The 17,652-nt window shown below is 43.9% G+C and overlaps 1 protein-coding gene across 1 annotated transcript in view; it reads right to left on the bottom strand.

Moving 5' to 3' along the window:
• SNTB1 (syntrophin beta 1) overlaps nt 1-17,652 on the bottom strand; it is a 224,428-nt gene that overhangs the window by 117,528 nt on the left and 89,248 nt on the right. Inside the window, exon 2 of the mRNA XM_073632204.1 lies at nt 7,054-7,270. Coding sequence (XP_073488305.1) covers nt 7,054-7,270 — 217 coding nt within the window. The remainder of the gene's footprint in view (nt 1-7,053; nt 7,271-17,652) is intronic.

The raw sequence follows: 17,652 nt of genomic DNA, 5'->3' as shown, positions 1-17,652 counted from the left end.
ACTTTTTGGTCATCAAAAAAACGCTATGTCTGGCGCAAACCCAACACATCACATCACCCAAAGAACACCATCCCCACTGTGAAACATGGTGGTGGCAGCATCATGCTGTGGGGATGTTTTTCAGCAGTCGGGACTGGGAAACTGGTCGGATTTGAGGGAAAGATGGATGGTGCTAAATACAGGGATATTCTTGAGAAAAACCTGTACCACTCTGTGTGCGATTTGAGGCTAGGACGGAGGTTCACCTTCCAGCAGGACAATGACCCCAAACACACTGCTAAAGCAACACTTGAGTGGTTTTAAGGGGAAACATGTAAATGTGTTGGAATAGCCTAGTCAAAGCCCAGACCTCAATCCAATAGAAAATCTGTGGTCAGACTTAAAGATTGCTGTTCACAAGCGCAAGCCATCCAACTTGAAGAAGCTGGAGCAGTTTTGCAAGAAGGAATGGGCAAAAATCCCAGTGTAGCAAGTTCATAGAGACTTATCCAAAGCGACTTGGAGCTGTGATAGCCGCAAAAGGTGGCTCTACAAAGTATTGACTTTAGGGGGGTGAATAGTTTTGCACATTGACTTTTTCTGTTATTTTGTCCTATTTGTTGTTTGCTTCACAATAAAAAAAAAATCTTCAAAGTTGTGGGCATGTTCTGTAAATTAAATGATGCAAATCCTCAAACAATCCATTGCAGGTTGTGAGGCAACAAAACACGAGGGGGTGAATACTTTTGCAAGGCACTGTATATACAGTATATTATAGAAAAAACACATATAAGAGAATAAAAGCACACCCCAGAACAATATACTATGGAAGGGTTCCCCCAAGGTTTTTTTTTTTTTAGCAGCAATATAGTAGAAATCAAAAAAATTTAGAAGATAAGATTACTTTATTAACAAAGTGAAATTTAACGTCACATTCAAATTAAAATATCTCTGGTTATCGAATCAATACAATGTCACAGTGTAGCAATGGAAAAAATACAAAGGTAATTGTTACATTACAAAAATGTTGGCTATATTGAACCCCAACGGGTTTCGACCTATGCAGTCGTGGTCTTTCTCAGGGGGATAATTTGCTCACTAGAAAGTAGAACGTAGAATCTCATAACCAAATATTGAAAAATACATTGAATGATCCGAAAGACTCCATGCTCAACCTTCGCCCTCCCAGGAAAGGACAACAGCCCAGAGGGGCTTACAAGAAGCCACACTTTTGAAGCCCCTGGAGGGAACAGATAGGCAGCAACTTAATTGCTGATATGACTAAACGTGGACCATAGATTATGTTTGATTTAGTGTCCAACTGCAATATGAAGGAGGAGTGATAGGATTAAATGTTTTGTGTGTGGTGGTCATTACGCTAGACCTCCATGGAATACCATCATATATGGGGAAAGGGACCGAGACATAATATCATCGACAATACAGGATTCACCTACTTCAAAGTACATACTTCTCTTTCTGAGGATGAATCAGTTACTAGAAGCGGACGTGGACTCTCCAGTGCATCTGTCATGACATGAAGGAGGACACTGGTGGTACGCAATCTCCATCCAGCAAAGTGCACGAGAACAGCAGCTCTCTCTCCTCATTAGACAGAGAGGCAGCAGTGGGAACTGCCGCTGTCAATCACAGCCAATGAGAAGAGCGGGGGTAGGGGGCCAGCTTGGACCAATGTCCGTATTGTTATTTGCCATACCCAGAAGATCGATTTGGGGTAAGTAGGGGGTAGAAGAGCTCCCCAGCTTCTGAGTAGAGTGGCCGGGGTGAGGGTTAGGGAAGGTATGGGATGTGGACCTTGGGATTAATGAGGCTGTAATTCACTATTGTTTTTAATATTCAATAAACCTTTTGTCATTACATGACAACGGATGGGCCATAGGAGCCCATGAGTGACGTCACTACTCCAGGCTTTACCAGCCATTGTCAAGCTCTCTCTCCTCTCCCCTGAAGCTGCTGCTGCAAAAGTTTTAGGAGGGGGAGGGATCATTTTTAGGACTAGTTAGGGTTTATCTCGGAATTCTACTTTAAAGTGGTTGTAAACCCTTAACCCAGTGTTTCTCAACTCCAGTCCTCAAGGCGTACCAACAGGTCTTGTTTTCAGGATTTCCCTCAGATGAAACGGCTGTGGTAATTACTAAGGCAGTCATACTGATTAAATACTGATTAAATCACCTGTGCAAAATAATGGTTAGCCTGAAATCATGACCTGTTGGGGCGCCTTGAGGACTGGAGTTGAGAAACACTGCCTTAACCTATATCCAGTGAAGTAAGCACCCTCAAGTGATACACGGAGATTAAGGCTGCATTCACACCTAAGCGTTTTCAGCTCGTAAAAACGCCAGAAAAAAAAACCTGAAAAAGCCCAACAAGCAAAATCCCATTCATTTCCATGGCACCTGTTCACATCTTTTTTAGCAAAACGCCTAAAAAAAACGCCCGAAGCTCAAAAAAGTGCACAAGCTTCTTTTTGGGCAGATTACAGGCATTATTCTGCTTTACAAACCTGTACAAAATCGCGGCTTTCCGCCTGAAAACAAAAAGCTCAGGTGTGAATGCAGCCTAAACAAATCCTCCTACATAGGTTGTACCCGATTATCTGCAGCTTTATCTTCTCAACACCTGTTAAAAGTTCAGAATTCATAAAACTTGTCTGATCTGTCAGAAAAGAAGAAGGGTGCAGGGAGCTGAAGTTACATTCTGAAGAGTTCTGAGAGCTGATTGGAGCTGAGGCTGTCAATCAGCTGGTGGTCCCATCCCCTGTCACCTTTTTTTTTCTTGGTGTCAGGAAAATTTTTGTCAGAAGTGATTCATGCTGATAACAGAGGAAGGAGGCAGCAGACAGAAATGACACTTCAAGCTCTGGATTGAGACAAGTACACACTATAGAGGGATATCCTTTGTTCATATTTAATGTCTGAGGTTTACAGCCACTTTAAGCTCCGATGTAAGCAGCGGCTCCTTGTTTAGAGTCTCCAAGTAATGAGCATCATTTTGAGATTAGCATACTGATACCTTATAAACATTACATGACCCACTTTTATGTTGTCTGTTAAAGCACCCGGCCTGTCCTAGAAATGCTAATTATCACCTTCCCGTGTCCTCTGTCTGAAGTGATGTACTATGTACAATCCCAACATCTCCTGATCTCCAATACTGCTCTGTCTAATTCACATGTTCTTCATGGTAATTAAAGCTGAACTCCAGGCACAAAAACTCTGATGAGAGAGAAGCCACTAGTGTCTGATCCGCTAGGCTGGAAATCAAAGGTAAAGAGCCTAGGAGGAGTGACATACATGAGGGATAAGACGACAAGGATGCTGCAGTAAGTGAATAGGACAATATAGTCCTACTATTTACACATGTACCTACCACACTTCTGAAAACTGATTTTTGCCTGGATTGGGGCTTTAACCCTTTCTCTGCCAGGGCTGTTTTTGTGGTTTTTGTGCAGACATATATAAAAAATCATTTTGGGCCTGAAGTAGAGCTGGGCGATTTTCTCAAAAAAAAAAAAAAAAAATTGCGATTTTTTAAAAAAAAAAAACTCGATTCACGTTTCGAATCAAGTTTTTTTTTTGGACACCGCACCGGTCCTGAGGAGCTGCGGGCATGTGTTTTTAGGCGAGGCTTCGGCCTAGTCCGCGGAGTCCGGCCTCGTGGACTAGGCCGAAGCCGCGGCCTCGCCTAAAAACTCCTGCCCGCAGCTCCTCAGGACCTGCGCGGTGTCAGCGCCAGTCCTGGTGAAAAGAAAAAAATAAGAATCTAAAAAAATCGATTTGCTGAAATTTTGAATCGATTTGACCTCTCAACTCGATTCAAGATTCAAATTGATTTTTTCCCCAGCCCTGGCCTGAAGTTTAGGTAAAATTCCCAAATATTATATTATTTTCTGGAGAAAAAGGCCCTACAGCTGACAATGCATACTGTATCAGCAAAAGCCATGGGGTCAAAGGAACTACCTGCAGAGCTCAAAGACAGGATTATTGCAAGGCATGGATCTGGGGAAGGCTACACAACATTTCTGCTGCACTGAAGGTTCCCAAGAGCACAGTGGCCTCCATAATTCTCAAATGGAAGAAGTTTGGCACAACCAGGAGTCTTCCACGAGCTGGTCGCCCGGCCAAACTGAGCGATCGAGGGGAGAAGGGCCTTAGTAATAGAGGTGACCAAAAACCCGATGGTCACTCTGAGCTCCAGACATCCTGTATGGAGACGGGACAAAGTTCCAGAAGGCTAGATGGAAGCTTCTCCTCCGCTCACTTGGAGTTTGCAAAAAAAGCACCTGAAGGACTCACAGACTGTGAGGAACAGGATTCTCTGGTGTGATCAATCCAAGGTTGAATGGTTTGGCTTCAATTCTAAACGTTACGTCTGGAGGAAACCAGGCACTGCTGATCACCTGCCCAATACCATCCCAACAGTGAAGCATGGTGGTGGCAGCATCATGCTGTGAGGTTGTTTTTCAGCAGCTGGGACTGGGAGAATAGTCGGGGGTTAAGAGAAAGCTGAATGGAGCAAAGTACAGATCTCCTTAATGAAAAACTGTTCCACAGCCCTCAGGACCACAGACTGGGGTGACCGTTCACCTTCAAACACGACAATGAACCTAAGCACACAGCCAAGACAACACAGGAGTGGCTATGGGACAACTCTGTGAATGTCCTTGAGTGGCTTAGCCAGAGCCCTGACTTGAACCTTATTAAACATCTCTGGAGAGACCTGAAAATGTCTGTCCACCGACGAACCCCATCCAACCTGACTGGGCTTGTGAGGATTTGCAAAGAACGGCAGAAAATCCCCCAATTCAGGTGTGCAAAGCTTTTCGTGTCATCCCCAAAAAGACTTGAGGCTGTAATTGCTGCCAAAGGTGCTTCAACAAAGTACTGAGTGAAAGGGCCGGAATTTTAAATATGCATGCGATATTTCAGTTTTTCTTTCTAATAAATTCACAGACATTTCTAAAATTTTTCACTTTGTCACTATGGGGTACTGGGTGCAGATTTAGCCCTCATTCACACGAGGCGGACTCCATTTCCACGGAGCCCGCCTCGGTCCGCCGGCTCAGCGGGAGATCAGTCTGTTGATCTCCGCTGAGCCTGCGGATGACAGGTCCCTCTCTGCTCACTGAGCGGGGAGGGGCTTGTCAGGCGCCGCTGCCGCCTATGGAGGGATCGGATGAAAACGGACAGCGTGTCCGTTTTCATCAGATCTCACCCGATCCGATAGCGACGGATCCGGACGTATGGCCATCTGTCTGCTTTTTGCAGATCAGACTGGGTCGGATGTCAGCGGACATGTCTCCGCTGACATCCGTCGCTCCATAGGCTAACATGGCGCGCACGTTCGGGTCCGCCATCAAACTGACAGGCGGACCTGAACGGTCCGATCGTGTGAAAGGGGCCTAATGAGAAACAAAAAAAAATAAAAAATTTAACCACTTCATACCCCGCCCATAGTAATATGACGTCCGCAGGAGGGATCTCCCATCCTGGGTGGGCGTCATATGACGTCCAGGGCTTCCCGGCCGTCTAGAAGGCGTGTGCGCCGCCCGCTGCGTCACTCGGGATCCAGTGCGCGTGCCCGGCGGCACCTGCGGTTTCCGGTAACAGAGCCCGGAACGTGGATCTGTGTGTGTAAACACACACAGATCCACGTCCTGTCAGGTGAGAGGAGACAGATCATGTGTTCCCAGTACAGAGGAACACCGATCGTTCTCCTCCCCCTGTGAGTCCCCTCCCCCTACAGTTACAATCACTCCCTAGCTAACACATTTAACCACTTGATCGCCCCCTAGTGTTATCCACTTCCCTGCCAGTGACATTTATACAGTAATCAGTGCATTTTTATAGCACTGATCGCTAGACATGTGCGCCGTCAATAAATTAGTTATGTTGCATTTCGTATTATAATTAATTCGTATTTCGTGTCTGAAATTCAATTTAAACTCGTACAAAATATGAATTTTTCTTAGGTTCGTTAACTTTTCGTAACAATTACGAATGTTCGTTATGATGAATTTATCATTATGAGGGGCTCCCACCATCCCTGTGCTGTGCTCATTATGAGGGGCTCCCACCATCCCTGTGCGGTGCTGACTTCCTGGGTTTTTAACTTTTAGGTTTGTTAACTTTTCGTAACAATTACAAATGTTCGTTAAGAATTTGGATCCGAAATTTGTAAACGAAATTTCGGATTTTGTACAAAATTCGGAAGCATAGCAATTCCCATTTCGGATCCTCCTGAATGTACGAATTTACGGAAATTCAAATGAATTTTCGAATTCGTATGAAACTAATCGCACATGTCTACTGATCACTGTATAATTGTCAATCGTCCCAAAAATGTGTCAAAAGTGTCTGATGTGTCCGCCGCAATGTCACAATCACGATAAAAAAAAAAAAAATAAAAAAAAAAAATTGCAGATTGCCGCCATTACTAGCAAAAAAATAAATAAATAAATAAATAAAAATGACATAAATCTATCCCCTATTTTGCAGACGCTATAACTTTTGCGCAAACCAATCAATACACGCTTATTGCAATTTTTTTTTACAAAAAATATGTAGAAGAAAATATATCAGCCTAAACTGAGGAAAAAATTATTATTATTATTTTTTTTAAATTGGGATATTTATTATAGCAAAAGGTACAAAATATTGTGTATTTTTCAAACTTGTCACTCTTCTTTTGTTTATAGCGCAAAAAAAAAACCAAAAAAAACGTAGAGGTGATCAAATACAACCAAAAGAAAGCTCTATTTGTGGGGAAAAAAAAATGATAAAAATTTAATTTGGGTACAATGTTGTATGACCGCGCAATTGTCATTCAAAATGCGACAGCGCTGAAAGCGGAAATTTGGCCTGGGCAGGAAGGGGGTGAAAATGCCCAGTATTGAAGTGGTTAAACAGCTGTAGTAGTAGACTGCAACGTAACATTGAAAAAAGTGAAAGGGGTCTGAATACTTTATGTGTATGTGTATATATATATATATATATATATATATATATATATATATATATAAAAAGATTTATTTCTTTTTGTAGAGGACCATACCTGTTCTCTGGGTCAGGGACTGTCAGGCTTCTTGTAACAAAGCACATCTTGAGTGGGATGATCTTTCTATCTCCGAGTACAGGCGATGATAAAGGTGACGGCGGACAGGTGGATGAAATTCCCAATCGCGGTGATTCCGGTGGAGGGGTTTCCCAGCCAATTTCTGATACAGGAGATCCTTTCTTCACATAAGGTGTGGCCTCCCGCATGTACTTTACTGCAAGCAAATAAAGAACAGAACATCACCATCTGTATTCACCAACAAACATTTCTCACTTCCAATTTGTTACTCTCCACTTCTGATCCAGCACTGACATTTTAAGTGTCATTTAGGCCCCTATCACGCTATGGTCTTGGTTGCTGGTGTGAAACCAGCAGTGGTAGGATACTAAGCAGGATCTGACGGAGGAGTAAAATACAAAGCTTCTTCCATGTGTTGCTCCAGTTAGATGTGTGAAGGGAGCTCATTATTTCACTTGTCAGGAAGTTACATGAAAAATGTAACATGTTTCAGGGACTCAATACCCCTTCATCAGGGTTTGGATGCTGATAGTATCTAGGGAGAGCACCATACAACAAATTGTAACATACAGCGCATCCGGAAAGTATTCACAGCGCTTCGCTTTTTCCACATTTTGTTATGTTACAGCCTTATTCTATCCTAAAATGGATTCAATTCATTATTTTCCTCAAAATTCTACAAACAATACCCCATAATGACAATGTGAAGGGAATTTGTTCGAAATGTTTGCAAATTTATTGAAAAAAAAAAAATCACATGTAAGGTACAGAAGTATTCACAGCCTTTGCTCAATACTTTGTTGAAGCTAGGGTTATCCCGATACCGATACTAGCATCGGTCCCGATATCGAGTATTACAAGGAGTACTTGTACTCGTGCAAATGCTCCCGATGCCTAATCCGATACCTGGACACTCAGGAACATTCGGCAGTGGAAGTTATAATCACCGATCTCCCCGCGTGGCTTTCAATAAAGCAGCTTAAAGCCACGGAGGGGAGAGGAGAAGACACACACTGGGCGATCGGTAATTATAACTTTCCCCACAGCCGCACCAATTGTTCCTGAGTTTCTCCTGTATCATTCTCCGGCTCCCCTCTGTGTTCCTCCATGCACTCCTCCGGTCTCCTTCCCCTGTCCTCCTCCAGTCTCCTCCTGTGCTCTCTCTGGCCCCCCTCTCTCCATCCTCCCCCAGTCCGCTCCCCCTCCATGGGCTCTCTGCCCCCCCCTGTCCTCCTCCGGTCCCCTTCTGTGCGCTCCTCTGGTCACCCCCCCCCCCGTCCTCCTCCGATCCCCCTACGTGCACTCTCTAGTCTTCCCACCTGTCCTCCTCCGGTCCCGTCTGTAGCTATGGTATTGGCCAGGTGATGAGCGGTGCCTGGTTTCCTCCAGACATGACACTTGCCATTCAGGCTAAAGAGTTCAATCTTTGTTTCATCAGATCAGAGAATTTTGTTTCTCATGGTCAGAGTCATTCAGATGCCTTTTGGCAAACTCCAGATGGGCTGTCATGTGCCTTTTACTGAGGAGTGACTTCCGTCTGGACACTTTACCATACAGGCCTGATTGGTGGTGTGCTGCAGAGATGGTTGTCCTTCTGGAAGGTTCTCCTCTCTCCACAGAGAAACGCTGGGGCTCTGTCGGAGTGATCTTCAGGTTGTTGGTCACCTCCCTGACTAAGGCCCTTCTCCCGATCGCTCAGTTTGGCTGGGTGATCCTCTCTAGGAAGAGTCCTGGTGGTTCTAAACTTCTTCCATTTACGGATGATGGAGGCCACTGTGCTCATTGGGACTTTCAATGCCGAAGACATTTTTCTGTACCCTTCCCCAGATCTGTGCCTCAATACAATCCTGTCTCTGAGGTCTACAGACAATTCCTTGGACTTCATGGCTTGGTTTGTGCTCTGACATGCACTGTTAACCGCTTGCCAACGGGCGCACGCCGATGTACGTCAGCAGAGCGGCACGGCTGGGCAAATGGGTGTACCTGTACGTCCATTTGAATTTCCCGCTGTGCCCGTGCGTGCGCGCCGGCCAGGAGCTCCGTGAGTCGGGTCGCGGGTCCCGCGGACTCGATTGCCGCGGGGATACCCGCGATCACCACACGGAGCGGATGAACGGGGAGATGCCGTTGTAAACAGCATCTCCCCGTTCTGCCTAGTGACAAGTGTCACTCGATCTCTGCTCCTTGTCATCGGAGCAGAGATCAGTGACGTCACCCACACAGCCCATCCCCCTACAGTTAGTAATCACTCCCTAGGTCACACTTAACCCCTCCCCGCCCCCTAGTGGTTAACCCCATTCACTGCCAGTGTCATTTACACAGTAATCAGTGCATTTTTAAACGCACTGATCGCTGTATAAATGACAATGGTCCCAAAAATGTGTCAAAAATGTCCGACATGTCCGCCATAACGTCGCAGTCACAATAAAAAAAATCGCTGATCGCCGCCATTACTAGTAAAAAAAAAAAAATTATTAATAAAAATGCCATAAAACTATCCCCTATTTAGTAAACACTATAACGTTTGCGCAAACCAATTAATAAACGCTTATTGCGATTTTTTTTACCAAAAATATGTAGAAGAATACGATCGGCCTAAACTGAAGGAAAAAAATGTTTTTTTTATATATTTTTGGGGGATATTTATTATAGCAAAATGTAAAAAATATTGCGTTTTTTTCAAAATTGTCACTCTTATTTTGTTTATAGCGCAAAAAATAAAAATCGCAGAGGTGATCAAATACCACCAAAAGAAAGCTCTATATGTGGGAAAAAAAGGACGTCAATTTTCTTTGGGTACAACATCGCACGACCGCGCAATTGTCAGTTAAAGTGACGCAGTGCCGAATCGCAAAAAAACGCTCTGGTCAGGAAGGGGGTAAATCCTTCCGGGGCTGAAGTGGTTAACTGTGGCACTTTATATAGACAGGTGCGTGCCTTTCCAAATTACGTCCAATCAACTGAATTTACCACAGGTGGACTCCAATCAAGTTGTAGAAACATCTCAAGGATGATCAGTGGAATCAGGATGTACCTAACATCAATTTAGAGTATCAAGGCAAAAGCTGTGAATACTTCTGTACATGTATGTTTTTAATAGATTTGCAAAGATTTCAAACAAACTTCTTTCACGTTGTCATTATGATGTATTGTTTGTAGAATTTTGAGGAAACAAATGAATTTAATTCATTTTGGATTAAGGCTGTAACATAAAAAAATGTGGAAAAAGTGAAGCGCTGTGAATACTTTCCGGATGCATTGTACAGTAAGTGATCGGATTTAACTCATACAGGTCAGCAGTCAGGCAAGCTGCCTGACCAGCAACCCAAACCAGCCCTGATGAAGAGGGATCATTGATCCCCTGAACAGTGTTGGATTCTTCTTGAGACTTCCTGTCGTACAAAATACAAATTTACTGGAATAATGCTGGCTATACACGGTTAAAAAAAATCAGTCAGAATAAAATTAAAATAAATCTGTCGAACGTGCATGTGATTAACGCCATCACTGTATCAATAGATGTCATCCATTTATACATATATTATCGATCGATAACAAACAGTAGATTTTCCATCAACACACTTATTTGCTCATCTGGATGGCAAGGAAGCAACACATACAGCAGGTGGAGGCTTTCTTTGCACATTTTAGCGATGCCATTGCTGGTGAGCATGTTGCTATGACATAGGCCTTACAGAGCACCATCCATATCACTCCCCATCACAACAAAGCTGACAATCTAATATCCCAAGCACAAGCACATAGAAGCAATTTAATCTGCCAATATAGATCCCATACAAAATAACAGAGAGAACATACAAACTCCATGCAGATAATATCCCTGAAGGTAATTCCAGCCTGAACTCTGCCCACAAAAATATTATTTTGACGGGTAACTCCATTTTCGTGGGGAAAAAAATACCAAATAATAATGAAAAAATTGTGACTCAATTCATTGTAATTGCGTGTTATTAAAATCGATCTTTCCTTTCCAATCTGCAGCTCTGTCGTTTTCTGTAAAATGCAATACGGCTACCTGGAGGTGTTCTGTATACAGAATGTGAACAGAACCCCCTCCAGAAATGGAATTTCCTGCTTGTGTGATTGGCTCACTGATTTTCCCAGAAGTCTGCACTAAGGCTCCATTCACACTAGCGCGTTTTTTGATGCATTTTGCAGAAATGCATGGGAATTTTTTAACATGGGTTCCTATGGAACATGTTCACATCAATGCTTTTTTGTATCTCTGCGTTTTTGGAAAGGGTCGGGGACTTTTTTTCATGCAAAAAGCAGCGTTTTGCATGTAATGGATTTCAATGGACAAGCATCAAAAACGCAAGTGCACCGTTTTTGCAGCGTTTTTGGTGCGTTTTTGCCGTTTTTTTTTTTTTTTTTTTTTGTAATTTTTTTTTAAGACTGTAAAAAAAAAAAAAGAAAAAAAAAAAAAAAAACGCAAAACGCAAATCGCGGCAAAAACGAGGCAAAAACGCCGCAAAAACGCTACAAAAACGCTGCTCAAAAACGTGCCAAGCATGAAAAATAAACCTCCAAAAACGCTCAAAAGCAACATGCATAGGTGTGAATCGAGCCTAAGATACAAGTCCGATTTTGAGCATCCCCTGTAACAAAAGTGTCATTTTCGGTGAGATTTTCCCAATAGGAAATCACATCTAAAAAGGGATGCAGATGCTGCCACTTTCCGCATTAGAGCCCTGCAGCTTATTGCTAATTCTAAAACTACTCCCATACAGATTCCTGAGCACATGGACACAGACAAACAAACAGCTATTTCTTCAGGATAACAATAGGTAGGAATCTGCAACAAAGTTTGTTCAAATCCCTGCAATGTACGTAGATCACCCAGAGGGGAATGTTTGTTTTCCTCAACAAAAGTGGAATTACTCTTTAAATATATCCCTTAAAAGCCACAAAGGCTATAAATGCACCAAATGTCTTTGAAAAAGATATTACTTTGCTGGTTGAACGAAAAAAAAAATTAATGTATGGCCTGCCTTAGCTCTCGTTCAAGTTGAACACGGCTTTGAAATCATGCGACTTCATCTGAAATCGCACGATTTCACACCCGATTTTCAGTGAGACTTCGGTTGCATTGCGAAAGACATCTGTGCGGCTTCATGCACAGAGGTCCATTGAAGTCGGACCCGAAAATCGACAAAAGTAGTGCAGGAACTACTTTTGCAAATCGGTGCGTCGCCGCAAAGTCAACATCGCACTAATTGGAATAGTGCCATTGCCGGCAATAGGCTGTGACTTGTCATGAAATTTGACCTGTCAAATCGCATGACAAATCTCTCCAATGTGAATGAGGGCTTAGTCTTCAGATTGATCATAGGGCCAGACTATACATGACCAAGTCAAGCGTTACCCTGCCCAAAGCTTTAACCCCTTTTCTCAGATATCAAATGTCTTCTGCAGTGGAGGCTCTACCAACTGGCAGTAGAATTGCACAGGTGCGGTTTAGCAGCAGAAGGGGGTGGGGTTCAACCTTGACTTGGGCTGAAGTCAAGTCCCCATGTAAAACCTGGGACTAATATCCCAGGCAGGGCTGGGACAAGGGTTCGGCAGGAGGAGCGGCTGCCCTGAGCATTGTACCATATGGGGTGGGGGGCACCACAAGGAGATTGGAGGGGAGGGGATTTGTGTTAGAAGGGGAAATTTGGGGGGTGGCAGGGGGTAAGTATTGTTCAAGGAGGGGAAATTTGGGGTGAGGGGAGCGTTAAGAGTGGTGATTTATGGGGATTTGTGTTGGGAGGGAGAATGGGGGCGGAGATGATTTGTGCTGGGAGGTGGAGAGAAGATGTGTACTGGGAGGGGTAAATTTAGGGGTACAGGATTTGTGCTAGGAGGGGTAAAATAATTTTCGGGGAGATTTGTAGGATTGGGGCGGGGGGCAAAGATTTGTGCTGAGAGGGGGGATTTCAGCAGGGGGGCACATTTGTACTTGGAGGAGGGGAAATTTATGCTTAGGGGGTAAGTATGCAATTTAGTGCTCAGTGTTTTTGTGGGGGGATTTTTGCTGACACACAATGCTCATACATGTTGGGGGGGGGGGCACAGTTTGGCATGTTCACCCTGGGCTCCAGATAACCATGTCCCAGTGCTGATCCCAGGGGACCCACACTGATCCATCTGAATGTCTAACACAGATATCAGCAGGCACTACACAGTGCCTACTCCCCAGCAGTTATCTTTTCATGGTCTGGTCAGGTTCACTTTAAATGCAGCTTCAACATATTCTTCTCACATTAAAGGATTAGGCCATAAAAAACTGAAATATCGTGGATGTTAACACATTCATTCACCAATGGATTCCAACACTTTTCACGCCACGTGATTGGGCCAATATGTAGGGACTCATCAACCGGCCAGGTTAATCCAACAAGCTCGCAATAGATCGTAGATGAGGATCTATAGTACATTTTATTATTATTATATCTGTATTTTCATTTATTTATATGCAATTTTTTTCTGGCTATATTACAGGTTATTTATTTTTTTTTTTTTTATCATTTTGCTGTTTCTCCACAAGATGGCAATGGTGAGCGGCTCCTTTTTATCCTTTGGTATGGGATTGGCTTTTTATGTTTCTGCCCTTCCCCTTGGCATTTTATCCAATCATGCAGATCCTCCTCATTTAGGCTCTGCATATGTGTGGTTACGGCATGTGTGCATGCCCCTTTTGACGTCATATCTGACTAAACACATAAGCCGGAGCCATGCACACACGCTACCATGCATGTGCAGCCGAGTGTCAGCCATCCATTTTTTAATTTTTTTTTTAATTGACAATTTTTATTAAAATTTTGAACATTTCAATACAAAAAATATAAGGCACAGGTACAAGAGGGGGTGATGAAATTAAACAGATAGCATAAGGCATAGTCGCTTAGTAGAAGGAGGTTGAGATATGGTTCAGGAAGAGTGTAAACATAACTCAGTAGTTCTTTTTGGCTCTATACACCACCACAATGGATTTGAAATGAAACAATCAAGATGTGCTTTAACTGCAGACTTTCAGCTTTAATTTGAGGGTATTTACATCCAAATCAGGAGAATGGTGTAGGAATTACAACAGTTTGTATATGTGCCTCCCACTTTTTAAAGGGACCAAAAGTAATGGGACAATTCTCGACACAAGAATTGTGTTGATGTCTCAATATTTATGGACCTGACTGTATAAGCCTATAGGCGGGTCTCAATCGATTGTCAATATATTGTCAAAAGTGATCTGTGCTGATATCGTTATTCCATCTCCTGCCATGGAGCCCATCTCTACTGCCTATTTGAGCGAATACTGACCACCCTGGATATGGGTTGGCTGGCATTCTGGTAAGCCTCTGGTGAGGGTATTTTTGGTGTCACCTCGGCTATCACCGGATTCCTTTCCAACCTCATCACAGAGTTTTGGAACTTTACTTTTCTTATTTTTATCCTGGAGGTTTGTAATAGTTTTTCACTATTTTTTTTATCTTTTGGACTATTTATGGGCACTATTGAATGCGTATCTATCATTATTTTGCACTACTATCTTGTCACGATTTATCTCATTTATTCTGCTTTTTTTTTTTGTGTGTAATATAGAAAAGGAGTAGAGCACTTTTCTTGGACTTCCCTGGTGAGATAATCATCTTAATTACAAAAGGCTCTTCTTTCAAATGTTTTAGATCGCAGAAAATGAAGCAGCAGAAGTAAGACTCTCCTTCTTGAGATGGCATGGGGGAGAGTCATGAACTCTCTTCTGGAAACCCCAAGGTAAGGCAAGTGGTGATTAAAGACACGGGTGACCACCCAATGTGTAGAATCACTTTTGGGTGGCCTCAGCCTTTAATATCTGAGCTGCACAAGCTGTGCCTGACTACATTCAGAAAGTAGGTGGCTTCATATATCAGGTCTTGTTTTTTTTTTCATGGAGCTCACTTCAAAGCTCTCTTTTCATCTGGTATGTGCTATGAAACTTTCATTTAATAAGAAGGAACTCTTGCAATATGATCAAAAGGAACAAGGAATTAGTGGAAAGGATGTGAGAGACAAAAATGACACCAAGAGAATAATATTTGGAGAATGATTCGTTTCATTCCTATCCTGGGTACAAATGCATGACATTCTCCCAGGGTGTCAATAAGAAATCACATCCGTGGATCAGAAAAGGCAAGATAGGGCAAACTGAAATTCATTAAAAAGAGAACTCAATGTTGTGTCCCAGTTGGGGAAATTTTCTTTCATTTCCTCTTCAGAGACAAATCAGAGCAGAAGTTCTAATCTGGGGGGTCGACAACCCGCCAATCGCGATCTACCCGTTGATCTTGGGCAGGTGACGGGTAGATTGCGTTCCTTCCTTACCGACCTCCTTAGCCTGGAGAGGAGGGGTGACATTTACTGGAACCGTTCCCCAGTATTTTCCTCCTTGTCTACCTTCAACCGGCATTCAGCTGCCACAGGAAGAAAATACAGGAGATCAGTTCCAGCAAATGCTGCCCTTCCAGTGTCCAGATTCCCCTTCTTTCTGCTGCTGCCCCCCCCCCTACAGCACACTGCCGACTTCCCCCTCCTCTCCTCTCTTGCCAGCTGCTGCGGTGGAACTTCAGGATGGAGGGCGGAGGAAGGGGCCAGGAAATATGTAATTTACCAGCCCCTTCCTTTTCTGAATGAATACAGTGAGTGATCCATACCGAACCAACCACTCACTGTGTCCATTCATAACTGAAGCATAGTAAACAGTGTTTACTATGTGTGTCCTCAATCTGATTTCCTGACATCATTCACTGCTCTACTAACACCATCCTCTGCCCTACTGACTGACAACGCCCACTGCCCTAGTGACATCAATCTCTACCCTACTGATACCATCCACTGCTCTACTGGCTGACACCACCAACTGCCCTAGTAACACCAACCTTTACACTACTGGCACCATCCACTGCTTTGCTCCCTGACACCGCCCACTGCCCTAGTGACACCAATCTCTACCCTAATGACACCATCCACTGCTCTACTGGCTGACACCACCCACTGCCCTAGTGTCACCATTCTCTACTCTACTGACACCGCCCACTGCCCTAGTGACACCGTCCTGTGCCCTACTGACTGACAATGCCCACTGCCCTAGTGACACCAATCTCTACCCTATTGATACCATCCACTGCTCTACTGGCTGACACCACCAATTGCCCTAGTAACACCAACCTTTACACTACTGGCACCATCCACTGCTTTGCTCCCTGACACCGCCCACTGCCCTAGTGACACCAATCTCTACCCTAATGACACCATCCACTGCTCTACTGGCTGACACCACCCACTCCCCTAGTGTCACCATTCTCTACTCTACTGACACCATCCACTGCTCTACTGGCTGACACCACCCACTGCCCTAGTGACACCAACCTATACCCTACTGGCACCATCCACTGCTTTGCTGGCTGACACCGCCCACTGCCCTAGTGACACCAACCTATACCCTACTGGCACCATCCACTGCTTTGCTGGCTGACACCGCCCACTGCCCTAGTGACACCATCAACTGTTCTACTGACACGGTCTACACACAGTTCACTGCCCTACCGGCACTGTCCACTTTTAAGGTAGGCTAATTTTATATTTTTACAGTGACATTTGCAAAATCTCCCAAGTGGAGCCCAGACAGCGGTAGGAACACACTGAACTTTTAATCCCTACAATGTACACTAAAAAAGTGCTATGTTCTTGTGTGTGGAACTTCCTTCACTTCCTGTCCCAGTAACCTCCACACAGGAAGGGAGGCAAAATCTACCCAGTGGAGCCACAGACAACAATAAGAACCCCCACAGAAGCTATAATCCTTCCCTATCCTACTAAAAAGTGTTGTGTTCCTTTCAAAAGGACTGCCCTAACTTCCAGGCCTACAGACCACACAGGAAGTGAGCAAAAATTTTCCAAGGCACAAACAGCAGTAAGAACCTAAAAGATATCTCATCTCCCCCCCACTCTATCCACAACTAAAATACCATTTTGGCTGAAGTTCCACTTTACACAGTCTTTAACTCTAAATTGAACAGGACAAGCGCTCTCTCATACACATTGCAAAAAAAAATGCCCAAAGAGAATTAAAGCCATTCAAGGTAAAATGACAGGTTCTCTTGATGCGGTCTGTCCCTCCAAAATGTCCTATGCTTGCCTACTCTTTAGTGAGGTGCCTGTCCAGCTTGTTTGCTGACAAACACTATACAAGAATTCGGATGACCACATACCAGCTATTTCCGAACTCTTTTATTCATTAATAGGAGCAATACACTAGAGAATGGAGACCTCTGATGCATTTCAGGCACACAGGCTCTTAATTATGGGGCATTTCCCCACCATTTAATACCTACGTATGGGCATGCTCCCCTGCTGCTCTGGTCGGTCATCAGTTGGGGCTCTCATAAATCCCAGAGGTAAGGAGGACTCAGTGACCTTCAGGCTGCAGACATCACCCCCATACCATTTTTTAGAGCTGGCAGTTAGCTCTCATGTAAATGCAAACCTACCGGCTAACTAGCCGCTGAATTGCTTCCCCTCCCTCCTGCCACCTTCCATGTC

The sequence above is a fragment of the Aquarana catesbeiana genome, linkage group LG05, assembly GCF_042186555.1.
Source record: "Aquarana catesbeiana isolate 2022-GZ linkage group LG05, ASM4218655v1, whole genome shotgun sequence".
In the NCBI taxonomy this organism is placed as follows: domain Eukaryota; kingdom Metazoa; phylum Chordata; class Amphibia; order Anura; family Ranidae; genus Aquarana; species Aquarana catesbeiana.
This window is presented reverse-complemented; position numbering and strand designations above follow the sequence as displayed.